The following is an 18,423-nucleotide window of genomic DNA, read 5'->3' as shown; positions in this document are numbered from 1 at the left end:
GCCGTTTTACAAGGTGATAGCCTTATTAACTCTGGCCACATACAAAATAACGATGCAGAGGTTTTACGTCTGACTAAACAACTGGTCTCACTTAAATTTTTACATATAAAGCACATGACTCCTGAGACAGACACACAGTTGAATGTCAGAAATACTTTAAAACAATTTTATTTATGGATTTATATACCGGGAGTTCCTGTATACAATACATATCACTCCGGTTCACAGTTAAACGGTACTAACTACTGCCGTGTGGCAGTTTACATGGAACAAATTTTTTCATTGGAACAAATCATTGGAACAAATCAGAACTTGATATGAGAAGAATAAGCAAACCAACTAACTAGTTTCAAACTTTAAACATATAGGTAAGGCAATTTAGTCTTAGCTAAGTAGTGCAGAGAAAAAAAAAAATACATTAGAACCAATGGATCAGGGTAATTATGGGTTGTTATATCAGTTAGTTCTTAGCTCTCTGGGAATGCTTGCAGTTTGACAATTATTGCACCAACGAGCGATAAGAATCCATTATAGATTTCTGAGTAAATTATTTAGGCCTGGTAACAAACGTGGTAAATTATTAGCTAGGCTGATACATGGTATGAAGCCACAGCAATTTATCTGTACTTTAAAGAATAAATTGCTGCAAACTGTATCTGACGCACAACAACTAACAGAAGTATTGATAGGTTATTATTCTAAGCTCTATTCAGCTCAACCCGAAGCTATGGAAATATCTTCGCATTTTTTTCAGGGACTTAGATATCCAATCTGCAGTCTCAATTTTTAAATGCCCCTTTACATATTTGGAGGTTGAATCTACTATTAAAATCTTGAAGCTGACAAAGGCATTCAGTTTAGATTGGTATGGATCTGAGATTTTTAAGATTTTATCCCCTTTAGTGATAAATCCCCTATTGGATATATATACAATCATAGACCTAGATTTATCATTTTGCTATAAATTTTGCAAGAATAGCACCTGTGATAAAAAAAGAGAGGCGTGGTTAGGGTAATTTTTGAGATATCACAATGCACGCTATTTTACTGCATCACATGTTAAATTTATCGCACCCGCGATATTTTCACATCACAATCTGAGAAGTGCCCAGACAAGCTTTTCCAGGTTTTGGGCTGTTGCTGGCAAGAGTGAGACTCTTTATAAGGCTCTCATATAAGTAAACTATTTATACTACTGTAAGAGGGAAAACTAGTAACTCGGGGTGAGGTTTTAGTGGTGGCTTAGGTTTTGGGGGGCAGTTTTATATGCACAGTCAAAGGTATGAACAGCACAGTACACACCAGTGAAGATTTGATGTGATTTGGAGTGATGAAAGGTACACAAAGATGAGATTTGTACCTTGTACTATTGACCTAGCTTGATAGCAGCTAGGTAGAGAGTGTATCAAACTAGGTCGAGAGTACATTGTATAAACCTCTCATATTTGTGTACATTTCTTCACTTCAAATCACATCAAATCTTCACTGATATGTACTGTGCTGTTCATACCTCTGACTGTGCATGTAAAACTGCCCCCCCCCCCAAAACCTAGGCCACCACCAAAAACTCACCCCGAGTTATTGGTTGCCCCTCCTAAAGTAGTATAAAAAGTTGACTAATATGTGTGCCTCCCAAGAGGCTCTCTATAGTTACACAATGTTAGGTTCCATATTAGGTGTTACCACCCAAGAAAGAGATCTAGGCGTCATAGTGGATAACACATTGAAATCATCGGTTCAGTGTGCTGCGGCAGTCAAAAAAGCAAACAGAATGTTGGGAATTATTAGAAAGGGAATGGTGAATAAAATGGAAAATGTCATAATGCCTCTGTATCGCTCCATGGTGAGACCGCACCTTGAATACTATGTACAATTCTGGTCGCCGCATCTCAAAAAAGATATAATTGCGATGGAGAAGGTACAGAGAAGGGCAACCAATAAGGAAATGGAACAGCTCCCCTGTGAGAAAAGATTAAAGAGGTTAGGACTTTTCAGCTTGGAGAAGAGACGGCTGAGGGGGGATATGACAGAGGTGTTTAAAATCATGAGAGGTCTAGAATGGGCAGATGTGAATCGGTTATTTACTCTTTCAGATAATAGAAAGACTAAGGGGCATTCCATGAAGTTAGAATGTGGCACATTTAAAATTAATCTGAGAAAGTTCTTTTTCACTCAACGCACAATTAAACTCTGGAATTTGTTGCCAGAGGATGTGCTTAGTGCAGTTAGTATAGCTGTGTTTAAAAAAGGATTGGATAAGTTCTTGGAGGAGTCCATTACCTGCTATTAATTAAGTAGACTTAGAAAATAGCCACTGCTCTTACTAGCAATGGTAACATGGAATAGATTTAGTTTTTGGGTACTTGCCAGGTTCTTATGGCCTGGATTGGCCACTGTTGGAAACAGGATGCTGGGCTTGATGGACCCTTGGTCTGACCCAGCACGGCATGTTCTTATGTTCTTCTCCCCTCTCCCCCTCTTCTGCCTGATACAGGATTTGCGATTTTTCGCACAAATCCTGTTTCAGACATATTGCACAGCATAAAGCCAGGAAAAAAGGTTTAGTTATTTCCAGCATTAAACTCGCGATAACATGCGTTACGCTATCGCATGCAATGCTAAGCACCCCTCATTTTAATTTACACTGCCTTAACTTTGCCCAAACGTCTCCCATTCAGGAAAGTTTTAAAATTTGCATACACATCTCATGATGAGTTATCATGGGCATTATGGCATTACCACGGGCACTAGGGTCCTAATGCGATTTGATAAATGACCCTGATAGTTTGCAGTAGGGTGAATTACCATCAAGAGCTAATCATTCTCTTATTACATGGTTTCTCAAACCGGGGAAGGATTCTAGGGACCTGGGTTCATATAGACCCATCTCGCTAATAAAAAGTGTAAAGATTTATTTCATTTTGAGTCTTTGTCTAAAACCCTTCGATTTATGGAAAAAAAGCAGAATAGATTGGCCTGCTGGTATAAATTGTGAATGATTAAGGTTAACTATGGTGCTGTTCCAGACCGACCCCCTGCCCTGCCCAAAACACACCCTCCGGCCCGCCCCTGCTAAGAGGCCAGGCACTTGAGCCCATCCTGACCTTTACACTCGTAGCCGGGCCTTATGGGTGAGCAGGTTGATAAAGCATACTTGGATTTTCAGAAGGCGTTTGATAAAGCATCACGACAGACTCCTCAGAAAATTACAAAGTCATAGAATAGGAGACAATGACCTATTGTGGATTGGTAACTGGTTAAAAAAATAGGAAACAGGTCATACGTCTAAATGGTCAATTTTCACAATGGACGGGAGTGCCACAGAAATCTGTACAGGGCCCAGTATTGTTTAAGATATTTATAAATATTCTAGAAAAAGAGCAATGAGCAAGGTGATCAAATATGAAGATGTTACAAAATTATTCAAAGTAGTTAAAACACAAGGTGATTGTGATGAATTGCAGGAGGATGCTGCAAAACTAGATATCTAAATGGCAGATTAAATTTAATGTGGACAAGTTCCCAGTGATACATATAGGGAAAATAATCCTAACTATGTATACACAATGCTGGATTCCATATTAGTAGTTATCTCCCAGGAAATTGACCTTGCAGTCATTGTGGACAACACATTGAAATCTTTAGCTTAGTGTGCTGTGACAGCCAAAAAAAAAAAAAATAAAATAAAATGTTAGGAACTACTCAGAAAGGAATATAAAAAACTGGGAATATAATAATACTTCTGTAATGATCCATGGTATAGCCACATCTTGAAAATTGTATGTAATTCTGGTCACCGCACCTCAAACAAATTATAGCAGAAACAGAAAGTACAGAGAAGCGCAACAAAAAACCGTTATAGGGATGGCTTGGCTCCCTTATGAAGAAAGATTAAATGGGTAAGGCTCTTCAGCCTGGATAAGACAATTCAAAGAGGATTATAAAAAGGTCAAGAGGGCAAATAGTACTAGGGTTAAGACGCACTCCCTAAAACAAAAAGGTTTTATTTGCTAACCCACAATTAATCTAATGAACGTTCTGGGTGTGGTTTAATCAGTTGCACAGTGAGCGGTAATTAAATCAAACTCTTCTAAAGTTCAGTTACACATAAAATTCTTGGACAGCTCACCTGTTCCACACTGCCTCCTGGTTTCCTGCTTTGGCTAAATCTAATTTAATCTAACTTTATTGTGTATATATTCCCAATATTATTTGCTTTATCTCTGCTATTCAAAAAGTATAAAGGATCCCAGGGAAGAATATCTCTTAAAACTGAGGGAGACAAAGAAAGAAATAAGGAAAGCAAAAGGTCAAGCGGAAGAAAGGATGACTAAAGAGAAAACATTTTTCAGCTATATCAGTGATAGAAGGGAGGTCAGAAGTGGTATAGTGAAACTGAAAGGTGACAAGGAGCAATGTGTAGAGTGACAAAGAAATGGCAGAAATATTAAACAAATATTTCAGTTTGGTATTCACTAAAGAAGAGTGGTGGTGGTGGTGGTGGTCCCACTTCACAAGAGCGGTAGAAGAGAGAAGGCCGGAAACTACAGACTGGTTAGCCTCACCTCATTGGTGGGAAAATTAATGGAGACTCTGCGGAAGGAAAGGATAATGAACTATCTACAGTATGGTGGGTTGCTGGATTGAAAGCGGCATGGCTTCACCAGGGGAAGGTCCTGTCAGACAAATCTGATTGACCTTTTTGATTGGGTAACTAGAGAATTTAATTGAGGAAGAGCGATCAATTGGATTTCAGCAGAGCTTTTGATACAGTCCCGCATAGGAGGCTTGTGAATAAAATGAGAAGCTTGGGAGCGAGTGCCAAAGTGGTGGTGTTGATTGCAAACTGGTTGACTGATAAGAGACAGAGTGTAATGGTAAATGGAACCTATTCTGAAGAGAAAACTGTGTTAAGTGGAGTGCTACTAGGTTCAGTTTTGGGACCGGTTTTGTTCAATATCTTTGCACCAGACATTGTGGAAAGGACTGAAGGTAAAATGTATTTATTTGTGGATGGTACTAAGATTTGCAATAAAGTGGACATGCCTGAAGGAGTAGAGAGAATGAAAAGGGATTTAAGAAAGCTGGAAGAGTGGTTGAAGATTTGGCAGGTGGAATTCAATGCCAAGAAGTGCGGCAATCCAAAACAGCAGTATGTGATGAGGTGAAAAACTGATGTACATGGACTAAGAGAGGGATCTTGGCTTAATAGTGTCTGGAGATCTGAAGATGGCAAAGCAATGCAAAAAGGCAATATCTAAAGCCAGAAGAATGCTGGGCTGCAGAGAGAGAGGAATAACCAGTAAGAAAAAAGAGATGATAATGTCCTTGTACAGGTCCTTGGTGAGGCCTCACCTGGTGTACTGTGTTCAGTTCTGGAATCCATATCTCAAGAGGGACAGAGAAAGGATGAAGACAGTCCAGAGAAGAGCAACCAAAATGGTGTGGGATCTGTATGAGAAGACCTATGAGGAGAGGCTGAAGGATCTGTATACCCTGGAAGAAAGGAGGAACGGGGTGATACCTGAAAGGTTTTAATGATGCACATTAGACAAACCTTTTCTGTTGGAAAGAAATGAGTAGAACTAGGGATCACGAAATGAAACTCCAGTTAGGATGACTCAGAACCAACATCAGGAAATATTTCTTCACGGAGAAGGTGGTGGATGCCTAGAATGCCCTTCCGGAGAAGGTAAAAACGAAAACGGTGAAAGAATTCAAAGGGGCATGGAATAAACACTGTAGATCCCTAAAGGCTAGAGGATGAAAATGAAGAAAAATGCAGAGGGGTAACTTGCTGGTGCAGCTGTTACTACCCTTAACCAATAAGCCTTCATACTCTTAATGCAACTCCATCATGGCTCTCTGCTTCAATGGCAGGGGGAAAAGGGGAATTGAATTCAAAGAGCAACCGAGGGCCCCGACTTTTACGGTCTGGGGAAACAAATAAGTATGGGGGTAACTTGCTGATGTGGTGATCACTACCCTTAACCAGTAAGCCTGATACATTGCTCTCTGCTTCCTCAGGGAATTGGATTCAAATAGCAACCAATGAGGGCCCTGACTTTTATGGTCTGGGAAACTGATAAGCATGGGGTTAACCTGCATAGAGAGCAGCAGATACTACCCTAAGACACTAGTTGGGCAGTCTGGATGGGCACTTGGGTCCTTTTCTGTCATTACTATGTTACTATGGTTAATGCTAGTGGTATAACTGAGTTTATGAAAGGTTTAGACAAGTTTTTGGAGGCCAGAAAGACTTTGGTTTCTCCACCTCTTAATTCTTGGGGAGATCAACATTAAATAGACTTTCATAATGGTATTTGTCAGGTACTTCCAGGCTCCTCAGAATAGCCACTGTTGAAGACAGGATGTTGGGCTCAATGGATCACTGGTCTGACTCATCATTGCATTTCTTATGTTCTAGCCTGCTCAGTAGAAAAAAACCACAGCCATACACTGGAAACCCGTTATATTTGTAAAGCCTGTAGCCGTTTTATGTTCTACTGTTTAACCTGTTATATGTAAAGCCTATTGCTAATTTATTGTTTCACTGTGAACCGAGGTGATGTATGATTATATGTACCGCGGTATATAAGAATCGATAAATAAATAAATAAATACTAATATAAAGAGCAAAATATGTAAAATATGCAAGGATAGTATAGTACTTCTCTTTTAACCCAGTTATTCTACTGATGTTCTAGATCAGTAATAGAAATGCCATAATCAAATAACTAGTGAAAATGATACCGCATTAACAAATCATGAAAGTAGTTCTCTAGAAGAAAGATTATCAGGGCAATTTTCATCTTCGATAAGGTGGTATATAAAAGTTTCTAAATACATAATTAAGCTGTTTTATTACAGTGAAACTGGTACTTAAGACTATACATCAATATACTTGGCTATTAAGGACAACCCACGTTCATGCCTTCACAGGGATACAATATAAAATTAAATCTGAGTAGAAAAATCACTTGTCAGTACATACCATTATAAAGCAGGTCAGAAAATGGGATTGGAAGAGCAGTTTGATTGGTCCAGCCAGTTATTTGCATTATGTATTTAGCAAGCTAGATCCTCTCAGAACACTTTCTTTGCTGGCCTTGAACAGAATCATGTGCTTCTATTGCTGGCTCTGAACAACTAACACAGGTAGAATAATGAATACAGTAGAGCACAACTTATCTAGAATGGCTGAGAGACATACCATTCCAGATAATATATTTTTCTGAGTAACATGAGTTCGCCTTGATTAAAAATAAACAGAAGCAAGGGCTGCTCATAGCAAAACTGAATACAAACTGGTAAAATAAAAATAATTAAATAAATAGTGCACTTATGGAGTGCCTAAAAATCAATAGACTATTAATAAGCCCAGGGACTGAATTGGCTCTGCTGCACTCCATAAAGAAAGTTGTCCATGGTTGAAGTGTTTTAATATAAACTGCATATATATACACCCCTCCTAATCTTATATGTAAAGCCATTTTACATTATGTCTTGTGAGACCCCCACCCACCCACCCCACCCCCGCTGCCTACTGAGACAGCGAAGAGTCCAAAAGTAAAGAAAAATCAGATTTCAACACGCGATGATGCCCCATCCCAACTAAAGACCCTTCTGGTAGTAGACCCCCAAACCCCACCCTTCCTTCTGGATCCCCCTTCCTAAGAAATTCAGCCCTGGTGGTATAGGGAAGCCCTCTCCCACTTACCTAAAAAAAAAAAAAAAAAAAGCCCTGGTGGTTAGGGTGGTCTCTGGAACCCCCTTACCTAAAAGAACACTCTGTGGTATAAGGGAGGCCAGGAGTGCCTCTAGCTTTGGGCCAACTGACACCATATTTATTTATTTTTATTTATTTATTCATTCAATGTTTTTATATACCGACATTCGTTAATAACATCACATCGGTTACCATTAAACAGAAATGCAGCCACAGAGGCTTTACAGTAGAACTGATTATGAAACTGGGGAGTGGGAAGAACATTAACAAGGAACTACTACGAGGGGTGAACTGGGGGGGGGGGGAAGCTATAATTAGGGATGGAAGTTATAAAATACAATATTCTTCTTTAGAACATATATATATATATATATACACAATCTTCTTTAACTTATGTACAAGAAATAGATTTGAGTACAAGCGATAAATTCTAAAATGGTGCTGACTGGCCTTTTCCCCTATCACATGGATCCACCAATAACTGAGAAAAACATTTTCTTCCCTTACATCCATTCAATCTGATTGATTTTTTTTGATAGGGTGACTAGAGAATTGGATCAAGGAAGAGTGCTCAATGTGATTTACTTGGATTTCAGCAAAGCTTTTGATACGGTCCTGCATAGGAAGCTCACGAATAAAATGAGAAAAGCCAGGAGTGGGCACCAAAGTGGTGGAGTGGTTTACAAACTGGTTGACTACCAGGAGACAGTATGTAATGGTAAATGGAACCTATTCTGAAAAGAGGACAGTAATAAGGGGAGTGCCACAAGGACTGGGTTTGGGACTGATTTTGTTTAATATCTTTGAGAGTGACATTCTGGAAGGTATAGAAGGTAAAGCTTGTGTGTTTGCAGATGATATTAAGATCTGCCTGAAGGAGTAGAGAGAATTAAAAATGGATTTAAGAAAGCTTGAAAAGTGGTTGAAGATATGGCAGCTGGGATTTAATGCTAAGAAGTACAGAGTTATGCATCTGGGGTGCGGTAATCCAAAAAAGTTTTATATGATTGGGGGGGGGGGGGGGGGGTGAAAGACCAATCTGCATGGATCGGGAGAGGGACTTTGGGATAATATTATCTGGTGATCTAAAGGCAGCAAAGCAATGTGACAAGGTAATAGCTAAAGCCAGAAAAATGCTGAGCTGCATAAAGAGATGACTACCAGTAAGAAAAAGGAGGTGATAATGCCATTGTACAGGTCCTTCGTAAGGTCTCACCTGGAGTACTGTGTTCAGTTCTAGAGACTGTATCTCAAAAAGGATGGAGATAATCCAGAGAAAGGTGACCAAAATGGTGTGGGATCTATACTGGAATAGTTATGAGGAGAGACTGAAGGATCTAAATATGTATACCCTGGAAGAGAAGAAGTGCAGTGGAGACTTGATACAGACTTTCAGACACCTGAAAGGTTTTAATGATGCATGAACTTTGAACGTTTTCCATTGGAAAAGAAACTGTAGAACTAGGGGTCACAAAATGAAACATCAGGGGGAATGACTCAGAACCAACATCAGGAAATATTTCTTCATGGAAAAGTTGGTGAATGCTTGGAAAGCCCTGCCGGAAGAAGTGGTGAGAATGAAAACAGTAAATGAACTCAAAAGGGCAATACACTGCATATCCCTAAAGACTAGAGGATAGAAATGAGAAAAGTGTACATGGAGGCAACTTGTTACTACTCTTAATAGAAGGCATGGGGATTACTACCCTTAAACAATTAACCTCGATGCTTTTGGCGCAACTGCAACATCACCCTCCGCTTCAACAGCAGGGGCAAAAAGGGGAATTGGATTCAGATGACAGTCAAAGATCGGCTCTGACTTTTACAGTCTGGGGTATTAATATGTAAACATTAGGGAAAAAGCAAGGACTGCTTCTATGGCCAAATCTAAAAGCAAAGTATGTTCAAGCAGCATTGTCTGGATTTTCAAGGCTGCTCACTCCATACAAATCTTGCTAGCAGTAATTTTTTTTATGTGTTCTGAGTGTAAATATTACTACCCTTAACATAAGGCTTGGGGTAACCTGCACAGAGTGGCAGTAGCTACCCTGCACAAACATGGAGATAATATCAAGAAGCAGCAGTTATCACCATAAAAAAGTTGCTGGGCAGAATGGATGGACCATTTGGTCTTTTTCTGCTGTCCTTACTTTGTTACTATTTACAAATGCCAATGTCTTTATATCTTTGTGTTTTTCATCACATATAAACTATTTCCTTTTAGCTGTACCTGCATTATTTATTTCCTGTATGTCATTCCTTATTCATCCTGTATAACTGAGCATTTTAGCTGTTTCGATGTTATCTATTTCTAGTATACCATGTATTATCCATTTGTCATCAAGCGAATGTCTATATAGATACACCAATAGCTTATAGAAGCAGGAGGGGACCTATGTATCTTGCCTACCCATGACTAATCTCACTGTACACTGCCTTGGGTGAAAGATTTTTTTCAAGAAGGTGTCAAATAAATAAATAAATGTGAGGTGCTTATAGCTACATAATAGTACATTAACTCTTTTCAAAGTCGATATTCAAAGACATTTATCTGGCTAACTCAAAAGAATATAGTGATTAAGAGGCACCTAAATAATAAAAAAAAAGCTCTTGCCAGCCAATCCCCCACATCTATCACTGTGAAATCAAAGTTGGGCCTGCCAACTGATTCTCCAACCCACAAACTGTATCAAATGTTGTGGGCCTATAGGCCCAAAAAGCCTCCCCCCCCCTCCTCCCAAAAAGTCAAAACACAATTAAATTGAAGATTGTCCAGCATAAGGACACTGTCCCCCTTCCCCCCCCCCCCCCCCCCCCACCTATCAACTCCACTCTAATCCTCCCTGCCCTACCCTATCTTCCCTAATCCCCTTATCACAATTGGGAGCTCGGAACTAGCCTCTGGCTCCTGGTGCATCCAGCGTTAAGGGGAGAGAACAGCGGGAGATACTGGGATGGGAAAGACTGGTGGCAAAAGAAAACTGGTATGAGAGGCTGATGTAAGGGGTAGAGAAAGAAATGGAGAGAAAAGGGAGAGGCGCCATTGGATTTTTGGTTTAATTAATTGTCTTTCCAAATTTGAGGTCAAGGTAAATTATAAATTCAGGTATAGTTGGGTAGGCGCCTGCTCGAGAGGGCTTACAATTTAACCCCTAAATGCATCAAGCTGAGATAGTGGGACCCCTCCCCTGAAAAAGTATCATGGCTCTATGTTGCGTTCTTTAGTCTCACAGCCAAACACCGCGGGACAAAAGAATGCACTTGGCGGCCTTTACTGTCATGGCTATATAGAGAGGTTGAGCAGGGGTAAGATTCCTGGACCTTACCCCAGTCACATGGCTGGGGCCAGGTCAGGGTCAGTGACATTTTGGAAAATGGCACCGACTGGGCCAAGTGCAAGGGTGCTCTTGGCCCTGATGCAGGAACTGTGTTTAGGTATGGGAGGGGCTATCCTTGCCAATTGAGGGTGGGTGCCTTTGCTGTCACATGGAGGGAGGGAGAAGGGGCTGTCACTTGGGGCGTGGGGATCAGGATGTCACTTGGGAGAGTGGGGGACTGGGATTGGGGCCCAGGGCCACATTTGACGTTTGTGCTTTGGGGAGGGGGAAGTGGGGCCGGGCCATCACTGAACAGGGCTTTTTTGTATTTTTAACATTTTGGGGGAGTCCAGGCTGGCTGAACTGGCAGCCCCAGGTTGAGATGGGGGGGGGGGGGGGTCAGCACTGACCACTGCTCAATCTCTCGGTTTGCCACAATTTTTTTACTGTCCCGCTTTAAATTTGTGGCGAGAGCCTTGGGAACTGTGCTAGGATCCCAGGCCCCCTGCCACACATTTAACGCATTTCAAACAGGTTTAGTTATTTTTATCGTGGCTGGCCACCTTCTCGGTCGGTAATGATAAAATATTTACATCAAATTGACTAGTAATAACCTTTTGTGTGCATTTGCATTATTCATGCATGCAAATCACATGCAAAGGTGGTCATTGTAGTAGGGGTGGGAACCTGGGTAGGGAGATGCAAATATCATGTAGAGTATACATGTTAGAGAACTACTGCAGCTTGATGTATCACCCCATAAGATTACATGCGAGGCAATGGAGAGTGAAGCAACTTGCTCAGGATCACAAGAAGCCTCATTGGGAGAAGCAGGCTTCAAAACACTGGCTTCCCTGGTTCTTAGCCTGCTGTCTTAACCACTAGTCAACTCCTCCACTCACAAAGTGTGGAATCTTCTCTCATGTTGAACTGTAAAATCCTGTTATTTTCATCTACTAAGAGTGTTCGTTAATCTTTGTTTCATTCTATTCCGCAAATACATTAATCCTTTTGACAGATGAAAAACCTCTTTCACACTTAGCTGCATGTACTGAATATATGAGCACTATGGAAGATAACTGTCAGGTTGGAAGTGCCTGCAGCACAGTCATACTGGGACTGCTGTCTCAATGCTAGTTTATTAATTCAGGCAACCACATAACATTCCCTGACTTATGATGCACTGCAGGTACAAATGAAAGAGATCACACTCACAGTTAGGGTAAAGCTTAAGCCCAGTCCACTTATCCAGTCCAGGTCAGTTCACAATAATTTCTTGAGACATGGCTTCTTCTTACAGATTTTGATACAGGGTTTCAAGATCACATCTCACCACATTATACATTGTGAGAAGGGCTCCTGGGTCTTTCTCTGGGATCCCAAACAGCCGCTTGGCCTCCTAGCCATCTAAATGCTGGGGATATCTTTCAGGTGATGAGGCATTCCTTTTGAACTCCCTGAGGACCAACATGGATCCTTAGGGGTAGGGCTATACACCAGGATTTCTGGACTGAAATTGGTTTTCCCAGAGCCATTTTGTGACTCCAGCCCCCAGACCAAGCAAATCCTGGTTCAAGGCTAGCCACCTACCATTTTGGCCTAACAATAGTTTAGCGATTTTGGCGACTTGTTCTTGAAATTAATTTACAGTTGCTAATTTTAACAACCATCGCCTCAATGCCATATGACAGAATACTCCCCCTTTAGCATGTTCAAGGCTGCAAACCATTCTTCCATGGTTGTTTCATAATTAATAACAAGAGAGTCTCCATGCTGCTGGAGTCACAAGATGTTTCGTTATCATCTGGTTTTCTTTCACTCAGGTATCAAGGGGTTAAAGACTGTTTCAAAAGAGTTCAGAATTGGCATAGCTGGAAATCTTGCTGTTGAATGAGCTTCCAGTACAGTACTGGTATATTTGATGTAAAGGTTGTGAGCGTTTCATTTACTTTTATTCAAAGATCTGATCACTCAATCGCTAAAAACACGGACAGATCTTGAAGCAGGGCCTTGGGCTTGATTTGAGGGATGTTATAGATTGCTTAATATCTTTAAGGAGATTCTATGACTAAAATCTGCACCACTTTGCCATTCACAGTTTTGAGAGAGCTGTCAAGATGGGCAACATATCACTTAGCAGCAAACTCATAAGTTCTAATGGCTTTACTTAAGCATTCAGCTGTGACATCTCTCTCAACAGCTTCTCTCTCCTCCAGTGCGGTTACCACACTGATAAGGCTGCAGTGCAGTGATCGAACAGCAGAGTCATAAGGCTTGCCCTCTTTAGTTTTATTTGTGGACTCGCTCACAAGGTTTGAAATTTCCTGTCATGCGGCCATTCCAATAGAAAAGGTTTGGAAAACGAAAAACAGCCATCCTAACTAGATCACAGAATTTTATCAAGATTTTAAAGACATGGGCTGCTTGTGCACTTACTAAAATCAAACAATGACAGTTAACTAGCAATCAATCAGTTTGTCTTATCTTTCAGCAATCCAGCAACATCACTGTTCTTTCTTGTTCCATCAGATCCAAAACAGGTTTTTCAAAATCTAGCATTTAATTCTGTTACAGTTTCTATAACTTAAGCAGTTATACTCAGAACTCTTTCATCGATTCCAGTGCAGCAGAGAACAGCTATTTTAGGGTCTTCCATTTCTTTGCTGACAAAAAACACAAGTTGTTTCAGGACTGAAATGGGAGTGGTTTTACAGCACATGATGCTAAAGAAATATCTAATATCTAATATCATATGCTAGAATTCTTAACTCTTTCATGATCCTTTCTGATGTTTAATGAGCCTAACTACCAAGATTCAGATTCTGTAGATAGGTGTTTCCCATTTTTCATACAAAGTGATGTGTGCCAGCCCATATTTTGGTAGCCAAATCATTGATTTCAAGGCTCCCCAGAAGAATCTCTTTGCAAGCTGTTCAAAACTGATGACGACTCCGGATGTCAGCTCCCAGGTGGTAAGGGTTGATTTGATTTCAGGCAGTAACTAGTCTCTAGGTGTTGATTAGAAATGTAGGAAAGCAGTGGGAAGTAGTTGAAAGATGGCTGGCAGCAGAGGTATGTCAGTAATTGGTCAGTTATATTTTCTATATAAGGGTAAGCGGGAATAGTGAGAGGGAGGAAATACATATATATTTTTAGGCTGGGTTAAAGTTATGGGTTTTAAAGTTTTACTTTTGAAACTATATGTTTTTATTTGTTGTGAACTGCCTTGATCTGCTTTGTAAGTTTGGTATGTCCGGTATATAAACATTAAATGAAAATGAAATGAAAATCTTTGTATTTGCTATATATACTGGTTTGCTATGAATGTGTACACAGGGAGGGTAATTTTATAACTGTGCTTTTTACATGCAGACTTTACTCCGAATTGCCATAGCAAATCTCTTTTTGCATGTAAAAGACTATCTCAGTAGGACAAAATTTACTCCTGAGAGAAAGTTAATTCAGCCGATTGTCTAATATAATGTGCTCAGGCTACTTAGCTTGTACTAGCCACCAACGAGTGAGGCATTTCCTTTGATGTTCCCAGTGATCTGGAGCTCTGTATGCCCGTGTTTGCCTGATGAAATGGAGCTCATACTTTAGAAAAGCATGTGCATAAGTGCAAACCCTTCCCCAGCTCTGCCCCAATGGAACGCCTCCATTTAGTCTGGGTAAACTTACATGTGAACATGACATACATGCACAAGTTTACCCGCAATTCTGATGGACAATTTTGTAAAAGATCATTTTTGTACATAAGGCATGGTTACTGTTTTACCCATAGAAATTCCATTGACATTTACATTCCAATAGTCAACTAATGTTGATTTTGTATCATATGGAAGTGGGTGCTATGTTACAGTAGTGCTTTAGCATGCTTCTATATGACACCACTCAATTGACTTTAGATGTTTTGACATATGGATAACCAGTTTTTGGCTGCGTAAATTGGGAACATTGTTTTTCACACTCACCCCTTTTATTGTTTTGAGAATATTCTATTGTATGATTGATTCACACTTTCAAAGAAATTTTATATAATTATAAAGCAACAACATATACCCCACTATGCCTTAATGCTTAATTTTATTTACAGGTATTCATGACGTGCCTATTCTCACTTTTTTCTTTTTAATTTTCCTCAATACTTTTCTCCCCCTCCCACTGAGTGAAAAATGTTTCACTGCTTTCTCCCCTTTTTTCCTTGATCATAAAAATTGCAATCCATTAAATACTATCTTGAAAATAATGAAAAACAGCGTTACATTACAATGATGGGTCATTGATAAGTTCTCATATACATAGCAAGCCTGCAAAATTCTGGCACTGATGGGACAATTAGAAACCACCCATATGTTGATAGTAATATATTTGAAAACACTGTTGATGTTTACATTTGCTTTTTAATTGTTCAAAACCACAGGGGCGGATTTTAAAAGCCCTGCTCGCCGGCAGGCCTATTTTCCATAGGCCTGCCGGCGCGTGCAGAGCCCCGGGACTCGCGTAAGTCCCGGGGTTTTTCGAGGGGGGGCGTGTCGGGGGCGGGACGTGGCGTTTCGGGGGCGGGCCCGGGGGCATGGTTTCGGGCCGGGGCGGTCCAGGGGCGTGGCCGCGCCCTCCGGAACCGCCCTCGGATCGCGTCTCCGCGCGCCAGCGTGGATTTACGTCTCCCTCCGGGAGGCGTAAATCCAGGGATAAAGGTAGGGGGGGGATTTAGATAGGGCCAGGGGGGTGGGTTAGGTAGAGGAAGGGAGGGGAAGGTGAGGGGAGGGCGAAAGGGAGTTCCCTCCGAGGCCGCTCCGATTTCGGAGCGGCCTCGGAGGGAACGGAGACAGGCTGCGCGGCTTGACGCGCGCCGGCTGCCCAAAATCGGCAGCCTTGCGTGCGCCGATCCAGGATTTTAGCAGATATGCGCGTATCTACTAAAATCCAGCGTACTTTTGTTTGCGCTCGCGCTGTTTTATAAAATCTACCCCTAAGAGTGTTAGAACTAGAATTAGCTTTTGTGTACATATACAGCCATAGTTGGTGTCCCCACACCCCCAACAAACATTATCAAGCAGAGAATGTACAAAACTAGCAAACTTACATTGGATGAGAAATATCAGAGCAGTAAATCTTACCTGCAACAAATAACTGCCTTACACGATAAAGCCAGGTCCAAGAAATATTGTCTAATCCCAAATGTCAGTGCATACTTCAGTGATTTACCGTCAATAATGAGAGCAAAGTCATTTTCCTTCCTCAAAGCATCGCCAAGAGTAGTGCAGTGATGACTTAGGATCTCTCGTGTGGTCTGAAACACAATAAGTAAAAATAAATGTAAAAATATTTTAGTTGACAACAGATATTCTTTGTTTAATGAAAGCTGTTCCCCTCCATAAAATGCAGAGTATGGAGGGAACAGCTGCATTACAAGTACACCCTCAAAATTACTAGATGAGGAATACATGAAAAAACTGTTTCTTTTTCTTGGAAAAGGTACCTTATTGTTTTGCCAAAAGATTAAGGAGAGAATGCAAACATATTTTAAAAAGACATAACTAATTTGTAGATTTTTTTTTTTTACTCAACTCTCAGAAAATCTAATTCTATATGTAAACAAGCCTAATTAGTCTTCTCCATGACTTATACTAGACCAGGAGTTCTGAAAATTTAAGCCCAGCATGTGAGTGAAAAGATACAATTAGAGCTGTAGTCACTCAGCCAGGGAAAAACGAAGAAAAGAGGATAAAAGGATAGCACTTTTTAAAATTACTTTAAAACATACAGCTTCTGAAAGCACAGTAGGCTGCTTGCACAAATTGCAACAACCTCTTGCAAAACAAATGATTTCAAAGCCTTTTAAATGAGTAGTGCTATATAGTATCACAGATTTAGTCAAAGCTGTAAAAAAGATTTTGATGTCACATCCAGTCATTTTATTTGCTAATGTAAGGGAACCATGAATGAAAAGACTTATGAATCATGTTTCTGTACTATATTCAGTAATTAAGAAATTACCTAACTATATGCATATTAAAGATTGTAGTCTCCATCCCAATTGACTTATAGGAACACCCAACTTGTAATTAATAGACATTATTTCCATTCAATATTTATAAAGAATTTTCAGTAAACGTGACGCACAAGTATGGAAACTTTATATATATCATTTATGGGACAGAAAAATGAAATTGTGAAGAAAGTTTATATTTTCAAAAATAAGGAAGAGGAGAAAACCAGATAGTTGATTAAAAACAAAACAAAGAAAGCAAAGCAAGAAAATAAAAAACAGAAGAGAACACTGATAATCAGCTTTGTGGTTCATAAAGAGAAAGGTGGAATATCACATCAAAGACGTACCAAAAGTTGTTGTAAAAGATGGAAGATATTAAGTCCATGGGTAAAGAGGCAGAGCGATACAAAAGACGAAACTAAGTCTTTTCTGATAATTTCTTTTCCTTGAAGCTTGTTATACCAGTCTAAATGCATGGAGTTACCCCCTCTACTAGCAGATGGAGACAGAGGATGTGCCTTTTTCCGTGACATCAACACTGGTAGTAACCACAGTACAGCTCCAGCAACAAGCCAGTATTCTTATGTAAAGTTACAGGTCAATTCTCTGATCTAATTTCTTGGGGGTCAAGGACTTTTAATTCAGGGTCCAAATTCATGGAAAAGCTGGGTTCGTTTTTTTATTTTGGCTTGACCCTTGAGAGGTCATGGTTACACAGAAAGTGTAAACTAAACTAACAACTAATTCAAACACTTAGATAACAAGTAAACAATAATAAAAAAAACAAAACACAAAGATCCATCAAAAAATTTTTCTGACCAACCTTTTCTTGTTTAATGAGGAAGAAACTGATGAATGGAAGCAAAAAAAAGTAAACTGTGGGTTGTTTCCTATAAGACAAAAATATTCTCTGTAAACTGAGGTACAGTGTTTCAAAGACAGCACAGGCCCGAGAGGCTTCTGAAGTAGTGTAGCAGGATTTGAGGAAAGGAAATAATCACTTAAGACTTAATTTTGCTTTCCTTAGCATCTTGCTATACAAATCCAGATGCGTGGGAAGTATCCAAGCCTAATTAATGTGGGAGGGAAGTAGTTAGGGCCACCTTCAAAATGTCAGTCCCAAAGGCTGTATCCTCCTTTGTACAAACATCCAATCTGTAATGCTTAGTGAACATATGCAAAGAAGATCAAGAGGCTACTTTGCAAATATTCTCTGGGGTAAGAGCTAACGTATCTGCCCAAGAAGAAACTTGAGCTCTTGTTGAGTAGGTATGGAGGACTTCTGCAGCCTGACAGCCTTTCAGTATATAAACTGAGACAATTTCTTTAATTCATCTCTCCAAAAAAGCTTTGGAAGCTGCCTCACTTTTATGTGATTC

At 40.1% G+C, this 18,423-nt stretch overlaps 1 protein-coding gene across 4 annotated transcripts in view; it reads right to left on the bottom strand.

Moving 5' to 3' along the window:
- Positions 1-18,423, bottom strand: part of ATP8A1 (ATPase phospholipid transporting 8A1) — a 559,403-nt gene that overhangs the window by 168,738 nt on the left and 372,242 nt on the right. For all 4 annotated transcript variants that reach the window (XM_029588616.1, XM_029588605.1, XM_029588632.1 and 1 more), the window contains one exon: positions 16,170-16,342. In XM_029588616.1, coding sequence (XP_029444476.1) covers positions 16,170-16,342 — 173 coding nt within the window. The remainder of the gene's footprint in view (positions 1-16,169; positions 16,343-18,423) is intronic.

This window comes from Rhinatrema bivittatum, chromosome 1 (assembly GCF_901001135.1).
Source record: "Rhinatrema bivittatum chromosome 1, aRhiBiv1.1, whole genome shotgun sequence".
Classification (NCBI taxonomy): Eukaryota; Metazoa; Chordata; class Amphibia; order Gymnophiona; family Rhinatrematidae; genus Rhinatrema; species Rhinatrema bivittatum.
Note: the sequence above shows the minus strand (reverse complement) of the source record. Positions and strands in the feature narration are given on the sequence as shown.